The 13,059-nt window shown below is 42.4% G+C and overlaps 2 protein-coding genes across 4 annotated transcripts in view; both read left to right on the plus strand.

Annotated features, from left to right (window-relative positions):
- The window catches only part of LOC131694290 (negative elongation factor E), a 315,399-nt gene that overhangs the window by 103,596 nt on the left and 198,744 nt on the right, over positions 1–13,059 (plus strand). The window lies entirely within an intron of this gene.
- Positions 1,017–3,755, plus strand: LOC131694286 (TBC1 domain family member 13). 2 transcript variants are annotated; one of them, XM_058982888.1, is made up of 7 exons: positions 1,017–1,228; positions 1,298–1,371; positions 2,012–2,137; positions 2,193–2,362; positions 2,604–2,726; positions 2,917–3,440; positions 3,493–3,755. In XM_058982888.1, exons 1-7 carry the CDS (start codon positions 1,209–1,211, stop codon positions 3,605–3,607), a joined length of 1,152 nt encoding a protein of 383 aa, XP_058838871.1. In that variant the 5' UTR covers positions 1,017–1,208; the 3' UTR covers positions 3,608–3,755. The 2 variants fall into 2 exon arrangements, with proteins under 2 accessions (XP_058838871.1, XP_058838872.1); XM_058982889.1 differs by lacking the exons at positions 1,017–1,228; positions 1,298–1,371 and adding an exon at positions 1,564–1,652.

The raw sequence follows: 13,059 nt of genomic DNA on the forward strand, positions 1-13,059 counted from the left end.
TCTAATACTGCGAAATAGTTTGTAATTGTCTGAATGACCCAATTTTTTGAAAAGCTTGCTTTCTCATCTATGAGAGCTGTATTTGTCGCATTTTATTAATGAAATAAAATGCATGAAATGAAATAAATGAAAGGCTTTCTGAAGATTCGGATATTGCGCTGCCAATCTAACAATGTCAAATGTTTAATTTCCATCGTGGAGCACAATGGATTAAATTTGAATCTCCCCGGTCAAACCAGCCGGAATCCTGCATGGAACCAGTATGGAAATGCAACAACAGATTCCGAACCTTATTGAGTCGGAGTGGTTGTTGCATTTGAATTGGAATTCATACTGACTTCATTCAGAATTCCGACCCGATTCTGGAATGGGTCTGAGTTTTCAGCATCTTGGGTTGCTGGAACTTCCAGCTGATGAAAATTCGTCAGAACTGTTGATTTTCAGCGAAGAAACTTTGACATTTTGTATTTCAAACTATTCTCAAAGAGTGGCTTGAAAATCAAAAACGAATTATTGTAATTTTTTTTGTTTTCTAATTGGATCAATCAGAACAAAATCTCTGAAATAAAATAGTATGTATATACGGTATGAACGATTCTTGAAGAATCCAGAAAAATCAGGAAGTTTGGAACTCCTGACCTCGCATGAATCGGCTCGGCTGTCATTCTGCATCTTTTATGAATCATGAAAATCTAGCTGTAGCCGGATGAACTTTGTTTTTGTTTCATATGTTGGTGCTGGGTATGTGTCAAACCGAGCATATTTCTTGAGCGTTTTTTCAAAACGTCATATCTGCAATGAGTTACTCTCTGTTTATACTTTCTCTTTCGATTTTTACGGCGTCACTATAACACTTTTCACTATCTTACAGTACAGATCGAAAGACGGTGGTTTTAACTAGCATATTATGCAAAGAGCTGAGGGATAAATAGTGACCGAATTATTAACAGAAGAGAAAGTAAACAAAGAGAGTAACTCATGGCAGATATGACGTTTTGAAAAAACGCTCAAGATTTTTGTTTTGTTAAAATGCGATAGTAAACAGTTGATTTTTATACATTAAATGCGTATTTTTGTACAGCGATTGATAGATTTTTAGTTCTAGTGGATTTCTTTGGAAGTTAATATTCGAGGAATATTAGCATCTTGCAGTGAGCAATTATCTAAGCTCTATATTCTGTGCATTCCATTAACAAATTCTCACAAGAATGTCTCTCTACAAACTAAGGTATCTGCATTATTAACGTTTTGTTTGATCAATTAAAATCGTTTAACTTCAATCATTGCTTTCTTGTAGAGTTAGTGGCCTAGAAGACATTTTACAACAGGATGTGATTGATTTAAAATCGTTGAGGAATTATTGCTTCTATGGTAGGTGATGATTGGTTTTCAATGTGGCATGACGCGCGATAACGCCCCTTTCAGTTTTGATTTGGCTGTTTTTAAGATTTGTTTATTAAAACTAATCCCCTGGTGCGGCGGTTCAGAGGACCTGGTGCTTTTTGCTTAAGCCCAGTAAGTCGAGTTTGAGCCTCGTCCAGGAAGGATTCTGTGTTAGTAAGGATCGTATTTGTATTTTATACGTTTATTCGCAACGACAATCTGTTAGCATGAGCCTTATATCAGCTTAAGGAAATATTACATGTCGAGAGGTACATTTAGAATGCGGATCGTAGCACTTAACCCACAATATTTCCTCTTGTACACTAACAATCAGCTGCGAAACCTATTGAAATAAAATGTAAAAAATCCGCAAACGGATTGTAGTGGCTGTTTCCATTTTAACTTGCTCAATGCGCGAGTTTATTGGAACCCGAGAGTTTGGTGTTTTAGATTTAGTGTAGGCGATGCTCTTATTATGTAGAAGTAGTGTATCTTCAGCGAATTCTGAAAGTTATTTCAATATCATCTTTACTGCACTGGTATTTTTAAAGCTATATTAATCTCATTGGTTTAAACTGTATATAGATTATTATTCCACAGAAATTTTAATCGCTCCTATGTTTGGTAGGCATTCCAGATTGTAGTGGGCTACGATCCCTCTGTTGGAAACTGATACTGGGTTATTTGGGACCTAAACGAGACTCGTGGTCTGCTACTCTAGCTAAAAAAAGAGAGCTGTACAGGCAATTTATTGGTAAGCTCGATCAAACACGTACCTGTGATCTGACTAAATAATCTTGCTATTATAGAGGAAATGGTAATTCCACCTGGAGATCAAAATGAATCAGAATGCATTGATCATCCCTTGAGCGATGGACCAGAGAGTAGCTGGAACACTTTCTTCAGAGACAACGAAGTATTACTGCAGATAGATAAAGATGTTCGACGATTGTGTCCGGATATTTCTTTCTTTCAACAGGTACAAAGATCAATTGATCGATTTTTTAAACTTGTTTTTTATAATACATTTCTCTTCAAACTGTTTATTTTGTATTTTTTATTGCGAAAAAAGATATCTTAAATATAAGTAGAAACCTTTTCCTTTTTATGTGGCAAGTATGATTCGGTACTAAATTTTGTAACTTATCATTTTCAATTGCCACTATAAAAATCCTTTGACTAGTAATTTCTACGTGCTAACAAACACGTTTCGTTTTCAGGCTACCGAATTTCCCTGTGAATCTGTTGTTAATTATAGTCGTGAGCGAAAACTACACGTCAGAGTTGCCCCAAGCACGCTTAGTTCGGCAAACGTGGAACGAAAAGGATTAGGTGTTACGAAGGTTGGTACAACTTTTTCTTATTCATATTTATAAGCTACTAATCCTGCACAAATTTATCATTAACATTTACTAACACTACCCGAAATGTAGCAAGTAAGTTTAAGCTTGATAAGATACCAATTGGAGGAATATCAAGCGGATTTGTTGAATATTTTCTGCTTGTTTTACTGAAAATATTTTACCCACTCAGATCAATTTAATCACGAAACGCGCTGTTCAAAGTTATGAAGCGATGGACGAGGGTCATGAGGCTCACTGGGAGGTAGTTGAGCGAATATTGTTCCTGTACGCAAAGTTGAACCCTGGACAGGGATATGTGCAAGGTATGAACGAAATAATTGGTCCTATCTATTACGTCCTAGCATCGGATCCGAACATCGAGTATCGCCAGTATGCTGAAGCAGACTGTTTCTATTGTTTCACGGCACTGATGGGAGAGATAAGAGACTTTTTCATTAAAACTCTTGATGAATCGGAGGGTGGAATTAAAGGAATGATGGCCAAGCTGTCGAATATGCTGAAGGAGAAAGACATTGAAGTTTGGACTAAGCTGAGAGACCAAGAACTGTATCCGCAATATTATAGCTTCCGATGGCTTACGCTTCTGCTATCACAAGAATTCCCACTGCCCGATGTTTTGAGAATTTGGGACTCGGTGTTTTCTGACGAAAAGCGCTACGAATTCCTAGTGAAAGTTTGCTGCGCTATGATTGTGTAAGTAGTATGATACTTTTAACGCCATTGTCTTACCTATGTGTCGTTTTAGTTTACTTCGAGATCAAATTCTAGAGAACGACTTTGCGAACAACGTGAAACTGTTGCAGAATTTTCCCCCAATGGACATTAAAGTTGTACTGAAAAAAGCGAGCAGTCTCGAGTAGCTTTTATTGTTATTGGACACACATACACTACCGAACAATCACTCTCATATAGCAGAATATGAGATTCGGAGACTCTCCTTCTGGACAATTTTGATAAAACCATTTCTGTGTAACTATTCAATATAATTGCGATCTTTTATTTGCTTAACTGTGTTTAATTTTATTGCGGAATTAATTCTCATCACATTCAGCTCCCTTATTAGGAGCTGTCAACGACCTTACTGCATCTGACTCATATAAGTTGTAAGCTGGATTTTCATATAGAAAAGAATGTCAAAACCAAGAAAAAAAACTACTAATTTTCCTTTGGTACTCTTCTATACAAAAATCCAGTTAACAAATTTTCTATTGCGATTAGAGTTATGTTCACTTGTTAAAACATGTTAAGATATGTCTAAGGAATAACCTTTGATGATATGTGGGCATGTAGAGTCTATAAAATCAGAGTGTAAGTCATCTTTCCATGGAAACATAGCAAAAACACGATTTTTGAATGGAGACACCTCTAAATCATGTCCAAATTAAGTCATTTTTGGCGAAAGTTTTTAAATTCACACCTAGAACAAAAATCTGAACTGTTGTGAGAACTGTCGAATAGGAGTTGAGAATAGTTTGAAACAACATCTGATGTTGTGCCAAATGTATATGATCGAGACACTATATCTTGGATCCGCCATCGAGACTAGTTTGCATACCGTACATAAGTAGACTCACTGTTCTCCGTTCACCCACATAATTTTATTCTTCGGCATATAAGCAAAAAGTATAACCCCGTACTGAACAATTAACGTATAACGTAATTTTTTTCTGGATCCGCCCTTGCTTCGTCACCACAGTAGCTAGGGTTGTTCCAACAAAGGAGCACGTTGGATTAGACCAAAGTGGCAGCTGGTGATTAGCATCTGCACTAATGAAGGGATTATCCAGTCCCGGAGATGGCCCCTCGAAAACCTGAGTTTCCGAGTCGAACCCGGAGGGGTGGAAACCCTAGTCGTATGGTTTTGAATTTCTATCAGCGAGTTATCCTGGAGGCCAGTAGCTTGCTGCGCACTTGAAACCAGTGACCCATGGGGTTCAAGAACTCCCGATTACACTATCCACTGCCGGTTGTATACCATTCCCCCGAATGCCATTTCCCAGAAAGCCATTCCCCAGAATTCTCTTCCCCAGAATGTACCATTCCCCAGAAAGACATTTCCCAGAATGTACCAATCCCTAAAAAACCATTATTTAGAATGCTCCATTCCCCAGAAAGTCATTCCCCAGAATGCCCCATTCCCCAGAAAAGTTAATGTTTATTCATTATTTGTGGTTAAGCCAAAGGTTTGCGCATACCTAATTCAAGGAACTTATGCGGTGTTAAGCTGCTGAGGATGTGCCGTCGAAAGCGGCGGCCTCTCACAAGCAAACCTGTTATCCTCTCGTATAACCGTTTTACTCGAACATAGGAATTAGTTCCTTCTTTCAAACATGAGCAGTTCTTTGAATTTGTACGCCAAGTAACTCTTGCACGCAAACTTGTGATCTTTTCGTCTGCCCGGTTTGTGCAAACATATATGTTGATTCCTTTGGAGCTTTGGTTGAGTCCATATTAAAATCGAAATGAATGCATATTTTGACAAATGGTTTCTTGGGTTTTAGAGCATTTATCTTTCTTTTGTATTGGGAATGTTTCGTACGCAAATGTACGATTCACCCGATTGCTCGGTTTACTCAAACAGGTTGCACTAAATACATTCGAAGGTAATTGTTTACTTTAGCTACTTTTCCCCCTGTAAGTGTAAAACATGTTTTTCTTTCGTGAATATGCTAGTTTAGTGTAGCAGATTCATAAAAAAGAGGCGGAAAGCGAAAATTTTTAGTAATTTATTAATGAGACTAAAAATAAGTTCTACCTACTAACCTTGCGTATAGGGTTATTGTGCTCCCGAAAGTAAGGGTTTTGGCGAAGCTAGTTTAATGCGGCTACGCCGTATAGCCGAGTCCAAGGATCCGAAGCGGCGCAAAGCCGCTGAGGATCCGCTGGACGAGCCTTCCTTGTACTTGTCATCAGAAACGCAAGCAAACCTGTGATTCACTCGTTTGCCCGGTATACTAAAACATAGGGGCTATCCCTAGTTTGACAATAATTTAATTTTTGCCGATGAATACAATCCTATTGTTACTAAATAAAATTGTTAATGCCTAATGTGGCTACGCCACATCGATTTTTTTCTCATGCTGTCCGACTTCGCTACCGCTCAGTCGGACTTAAACTAGGGATAGCCCCTATGTTTGAGTATACCAGGCAAACGAGTGGATCACACGTTCGCTTACGTTTGCGATGACGAGTACGAGGACTACGGCTATGCGGCATAGCCGCATAAAACTAGCTTCGCCAAAAACCTTACTTTCGGGAGCACAATATCCCTATGAACAAAGTTATTAAGTACAACTTACTTTAAAGCTAATTAATGAATTATTAAAAATTTTCGCTTTCCGCCTCATTTTTATGAATCTACAACACTAAACTAGCATATTCACGGAAGAAAAACATGTTTTCCACTTACAGGGGGAAAAGTAGCTAAAGTAAACAATTACCCATTCGAAAGTATTTTCATACCTTACGCCAAATGGTACTTATACCACAGAGTTACAGACATAATACTCGACAATTATTCGTCAATGTTAGCGGTCATTTTGAATTGAATATATTTTTAGTTGGGACTGTTAACGCATTTGCGATTATAGCGCCACTGACATATGCGCAAGTATACGGGAGATATACCAATTGTTCCTGGGCCTGAGAGTTTACTAATTTGTAAATGAGTGGTTGAAACCGTGTATAAAAGGTGTAGCTAATGTTTTGGCCGAATTGGTGCAACAACATTTTTGCGAGGATCCGCCGCTTTCGACGGCTTATCCTTACCAGCTGAACATCATGCATCATGCATCAGTTCCTTGACTTAGGTAATGTACAAAGTTTTGGTTTCGCCACATAACCTTACATACATAACACTGTTTCATTCTTTTGGATCCTAGGAAGGGGGTATCGCTTTCTATTAGGATTTTCGATTGATGTGCACCGGTGTAGTGGAGTGCACTGGTTTTGCACTTTCTAGCAGAAGTGTCAATGGAACATACCCAGTTTTCTGCACTTCTGCTAGAAAGTGCTAAAATGGTGCAGTTCAAGTGCACTCTACTATACCGGTGTCAATCAATCGAAAATCCCATATGGTTTTTGCCAAATGGCACTGAAAAACACACCTGTACTGAGTTTTGCGATTTGTCCTATATGTATGTTTATATTATTAAAAGAAAAGTAAAAATATTGCTATTGTCTAATGATGCTACCAGTGCACTCTTCGAGGACAGCAATATGGCCAACATACTGAAAAAATGTTTTGATATTCATCAAAAAAAATCCCGCTTCAAAAAAATGTCTGTAAAATTGTTATAACTGTGGAATGAACTTATAAACCAATGCTCATTCTGGATATGGTTTTCTGGAGAATAGTTCTTTCTGGGGAAAACACTTCGGTATTTTAGTTTTTGTGGAATGGTTTTTGGGGAAAGTCAGCCATTCTTTATTTTGATTCGGAATAAATAATGTCATCCTAACTTCCGGTTTCAACACAATGCAAATCATTTCAAATGTGACCGAATCGAAGAATGTCATCCGATGGAAGTGGGAACGAGTAGTACGTTTGAAAAGATCAAATCAATACAAAAAAGTAAAACTTTTCTGGGGAATGACTTTCTGGTAGATGGTGCATTCTGGTGTATGGAATTCTGGGGAATGGTACATTCTGGGAAATGACTTTCTGGGAAATAGTATATTCTGGGGGATGATATTCTGGGGAGTGGAATTCTGGGGAATGGCTTTCTGGGGAATGATTTTCGGGGGAATAGTATACAATCTCCACTGCCTTGTATAGTTGCTCCAGATCGTATAGCATGCGTTTTTTTGGGAGCCTTCATAACTAAAATTCAGCCACGGTATTACACATAAATTAGTATGTTGTAGCCCGAATTAGGTAATATTTTCTTAAAAATATTTAAGAGAGGGCGCTGCTTCAGCGGTGGCTAACGTGAATTTAAATGTATGGGAAAGTGTAAGCGTCGGAAGTCTCTTCCTTAAAGATTGTTGCCACTACCGCGTGTTTTAAATTGTCGTATTAGTTTTTAAAATATAAAGCAGGAAATGTTTGTGGGGAGCTTGGGTTGCTTATCTATCCTTCCGGCCATCATATCGTACAGTAGATACACTTAATATGTGTATCTACAAATGCGATAGGATACCTGGTGCAGAAATTACCTGGCAATCTTCTTTCATTTGATTGTCTGCTCAGAAAATCATTTTCCGTACCCAAATATCACATGTGACGCCAGTGATAAATGGGGAAATCCACGAGGACGGTGGAAGAGCAGTGGGTACAAGGCCAAGTGCTTCCCGGGTGGTACCAAAATGATAAGCAAAGCGGAAAGTAAGGGTTATGTTCGTGGTCAGGAAGGAGAGCATTTTTTGTCTTTTTATTTATTTCTCTTGCAACAATATATGCGACTCTGTGCAAGAGAACGTGACGGCCAAGGAAAAGGAAAGCCAATAGTCAAAACAGATCAGGAACCAGGAAGGAGGACTACGAACAAGGAAACAAACAACAGATGAGAAATCGTCTACTTATTTATTATAACTACGATACTAATCACAATTGTTTTGCTTTTCTTGTCTCCTTCCAGCAAACCAAAATCTCTACTATCTCTTCATTTTCTGCCTCCGACTATCCTCTATGTAATGTATCTGAAACTTGTGGGACTGGTTAACAGCCGGCGCCTGCTTGTGGAAGTAACTGGTGTGCTATACGGACTAGCACATACGAACAGTTAGGCTTTGTAAGTCCTCATCTTGACAGAGTCTAAATGGGCGGATGAACGTCTGCCAGGGTGTGGGCTGAGAAATGACAATGACAATAAAGCAGGAAATGTTTGTGTTTGTTTGATGTGTTTGCTGTAAACCGACCTTCCACTAGTCTCACAGTTGATAGACCTTTGGAAACCATACTGCCATCAGCATGCAACCATCATAGCTTTTAAAACCCACTATCAGATGGGTCGAAGGGACGGGTGGGGTGGCGATAGATTGGGTAGCTCGCTGCGCGTTATATACCGTAGACCGGGGCAATGAACTTGGCCAAAGGGGAATGACCGAGTTTGCTCTAGCTTGCTTTGACCAACTTCTCACGGGAAAAGGTCGATCACTTACCCGGAAAACGAAGAACAGTAGAGTTGGTTCAAAAAGTAGCTATTGTAGTTGAAAATTATAAACGTGAAATTTAAATTGTGAGGAGCTCAAGCGGACACAGGACCCCGCAATTTTTGCTAAAAATCTAAACGACGCGCTGTACGTTGGCGGCATTGTTCCGGATATTCCGGCTTGCCCCGACAGTGTTACAGTAAAATGTGTAATTTAAATGTAAAAAGGGAGGAATAAGAGATTAGTGTGTACTGCAAGAGGTGGGCATTTGACAGCCCGCTTGAAAACAAAAGATCGCTGCACAATTTGCTTGGAAACAAATCCCCGGAAGAACGGGTGCCAAAATAAAAATGGATAGTCTGATAAAAGAGGTTGACCGAGTACGGTCGGTGGCGGTCGGCGACTCCCGCCGAAAAAAAAGTTTAGTCGGAGAAAATAGTTGACCGAGCACGGTCGAGAGCGGTGGTGTTTCTCCCCGCTGTAGAGTCGGATAAAAGAGGTTGACCGAGTACGGTCGGTGGCGGTCGGCGATTCCCGCCGAAAAAGGGAAAGGACAAAAAACCCACGTGGGTAAGAACGGTGTGAGTCGATCCGCTCGTGTTCAACGTCGCTCTCGTCATCGTAGTAATAATCGCAACGTGTGGAGCTTTTCGGATTTTGGTGTGTCGTTTGTGAGCCGATTGGGTGTCATTTCGCGGTGGCAGTTAATCGCACCCAGCGTCGTGGGTTCAATTAGGCGTGTCGATCCCAGTCCGGATTCGACTTAGGCTGGCCACCGCCGTTGTCACGGTCCGTTAACGGTGGAATTCGCCCTGTTTCAATCGCTCGTTGACGACAGTAAAAGCAAAAAGGAAAGGGGCGATTGTCGGCCATGGTGGTTTGCTGAAGGATTTTGGACCATACCTGGAGGAGGCGCAAATCGCTCGTCGACGAGAGGCTCATCGTTCACAGTGCGTGCAAGTGCGGTGAATTCGAGCGGGAAAAGCCCTGTTGAATACACTAGGACAAACAATCCGCTAGAGTGATTGGATGGAAGGAGGTAAAAAACAGCATCACGATTCTTCTAATTGGCCGCCGCATGATCCAGTTCGGCAGCTACACACAACCACGACAGCCGCAGTGGAGATCGACCGCGGTCTCTGATGACATCAGCATTATCGGGTAAGCCTGCACACTATTAATTCTCACCTCCCCTTATTAGCCCTTGCCATTAAATATATGTTTTGGGATTATTAGACATTCTCTGTCTGTTTTGGGTGAAGCCAATTGTTTGTTACAATGGCGCCCAACATAAAATCCCACATGTTTATTTGAGCCAATTAGTAGATTAGTGTAACATTAAAGATTTGTGGTAGTAATTAAGTTTAGTTGGTTTGCGATCCATTAAGAAACTTTTAGGATGGACTTCACCCATCTAAATGACGAAGAGATCAACTACGAGTTGGCCTTACGTCACATGGTTAATCTAGGTTCTATGACTCATAGAGTCAAAGTTCAAAAGTTGAGGGCCGCTGTTCAAGATGACCGGACCCGAAACATTTTTCACAACAGTTCGGATCACGTTATGAGTTCAACTGTTAATATAGAATCCTGTCAGGTAGCCATTTATGAGCTACAGAAAGCTGTCGGACCTGCTCTTCAGAGCACCGACAAGCAAAATTTAAGTCAATTACGGTCGCGACTCGTACATTATAGGAACAGGTTGGCATGTCTCAAGCCGCCGGGTTTCCTAGCAGACGCGCACAGATCGCTCGACGCGCTTGTCAGAGTGTTAATCAGTGACGTGAACAGTGCTTTAACCAATCCAGTGAGTGTGGCAGGTTATGGAAGTGCAGGAGGGGCAGTGCCAAAAACCAATCGGCAGCTGCTAGCGGACGAGAACAATCCAACGCAAGACGATAACGGCGCCAGGGCGACTGGACCGGACGCGTCGACAGAGCATAGCAGAAGAAGCAGTCAACATACAACGCTTCCGGCATCCAGCTCGTTACTATCCGCGAGCCGAGGGCAAGGTGCTCTCGAATTGGACTTCTCCGGCAGACGTTTCTATAGCGATCACGGACGGATTACGACAGAGTCATATTACACGCCGCCACCACTGAACATTCCACCGACTCCCAGGAGTGTTTACAATCACGAGCGGTGGGACAATTCGCGCTTAGCGGATCAGCAAGAAGAGGAGAGAGCCGGCTGGAATTCGATCGATAACCAACGCAGGTCGGGACGAAACGACCGAGCAGGAACAGCCAGCGGCACGAGAGGAAACAGGAACGTATGGGAAGAGTACGACCAGCTGCGCGATGATTTACTGCATCATCTACTGCGGCGAGACACCAGAACGGCGAGCGATCGGGGCGACGATAGGCGCACAACGAAAGCAGTACACAACTGGCCATTCAAGTTTCGGGGAGAGAAGGACACAACGTCGCTAAACATATTCTTGGACCGAGTTGAAACATTCGCTAGATCGGAAGGGATGAACGACGACACCTTATTGGCATCGATCAAACATCTGTTACAGGAAGATGCCTTGGATTGGTACGCACGAGCCATGGCGCAGCACACATTACTTTCCTGGGAGGCATTCAAACGGGAGATACGGAAGGAATTCCTACCCAGTGGATATGCACAGATTTTGCGCCTTGAGGCTTGCTTCCGATTCCAAGGACCCAACGAGGCATTTTCGAAATATTATAGGGATATCGCAGCATTATTTCGGTTTGTTACGCCACCGATGTGCGAGGAAGAGAAGTTTTTCATCGTAAAGAAAAACATGAATGCCGATTATGCAGCGATCGTGACCGCAGCCAGACCACACACTATACAGGAAATGGTGGAAATCTGCACCAGCTACGATGAAACGAGGATGCTTCTGAACAGGCAACGCAGGGTTCCAATTCCGCACAGTGCGCTTTTAGAGCCTAGTTTCGCAACACCCACTGTTGTACCAAGACCAGCACCGGCAATGCAGCATCAACCACGGTTCGGCAGGGTACACACAGTAGAGCTGGAGGAAAACTCGGCAGGCGGATTGGTCGACGGGCAAAATTCCTCGCTCGATGAAGAAGGAGCATACTCGCAACATGATGACGGATACTGGCAGCTGAAGATAGACCAGCTCACGGAGCAAGTCAGCGCGCTGAAGATGCAGTTGACGACGAGGAACGCTAGACCAACGTTTACGTCAGCACATAATTTGGAGAAGGCGAACGTCGCACAGCAGCACAGACAATACGCGTCACAACCACTCACGCAGCAGACACAGCGTCAGTACAGCAACCAGGTACAGAGACAGCAACCTCCGCCTGCGCAGCACCACTCTCGGGAGTTGCAAGCTCCGCAGAACTCAGTACGAGGAGAGCAAGACAGAGCTGGGGAACACAGAACAGATCCGATAGACCAGAGACGTACGGGTATGATCTGCTGGAACTGCGATGAGGAAGGACATCGTTTTATGGATTGTGCAAAGCCACAGGCAATTCTTTTCTGCTATCGTTGTGGACGAAAGGGATACTCTCTACGCAGCTGCATCACGTGTCGGACAGATGCGGGAAACGCCACCGCGGGGAATCTGCAATAGAGGGTAAGGAATCTCCGCAATCAATAGAAAACCCCTCCGATACCACCGAACTAGGATTACTAAATACAATTATCATTAATCCCGGACTAGACAATCGCCCACATGCAATCATTAGTATACTGGGCAAAGAAATGACAGCGCTGCTGGATAGCGGGGCGAACTGCTCACTGCTAGGTGGCAACAATGTAAAGATCGCCGAACAGCTAAGTCTGCGCAAAGGAAACGTGATTGGAGGCATCAAAACAGCGGACGGCACGCAACATAAAATTTCACACTTCGTTCGAGTGCCGATAGTTTTTAACAACCGGAACGAGACCATCCCATTGCTGTTGGTTCCGACAATTCCGGATTGCCTGATCCTGGGCATGAACTTTTGGGACAAGTTCGGAGTCAAAGCAACATGCTGCAGTGTGGAAACAGAGCTGGAGGAGACGGAGCTGAACGAGGATGAGCCAATGAAAGTCCTGAGCGCAGCACAACACAGACAGCTTAAGGAAACGCTTGCGAAGTTCCCAACAGCGGAAGGAAGGCTGGGCAGGACAACATTATATGAGCACCGAATAGACGTCGGAGACGCACCACCACGCAAGCAGCGACACTATCCAATGTCTCCGTATGTGCTAGAAGAAGTGAACCGCG

This window comes from Topomyia yanbarensis, chromosome 3 (genome assembly GCF_030247195.1).
Source record: "Topomyia yanbarensis strain Yona2022 chromosome 3, ASM3024719v1, whole genome shotgun sequence".
In the NCBI taxonomy this organism is placed as follows: Eukaryota; Metazoa; Arthropoda; class Insecta; order Diptera; family Culicidae; genus Topomyia; species Topomyia yanbarensis.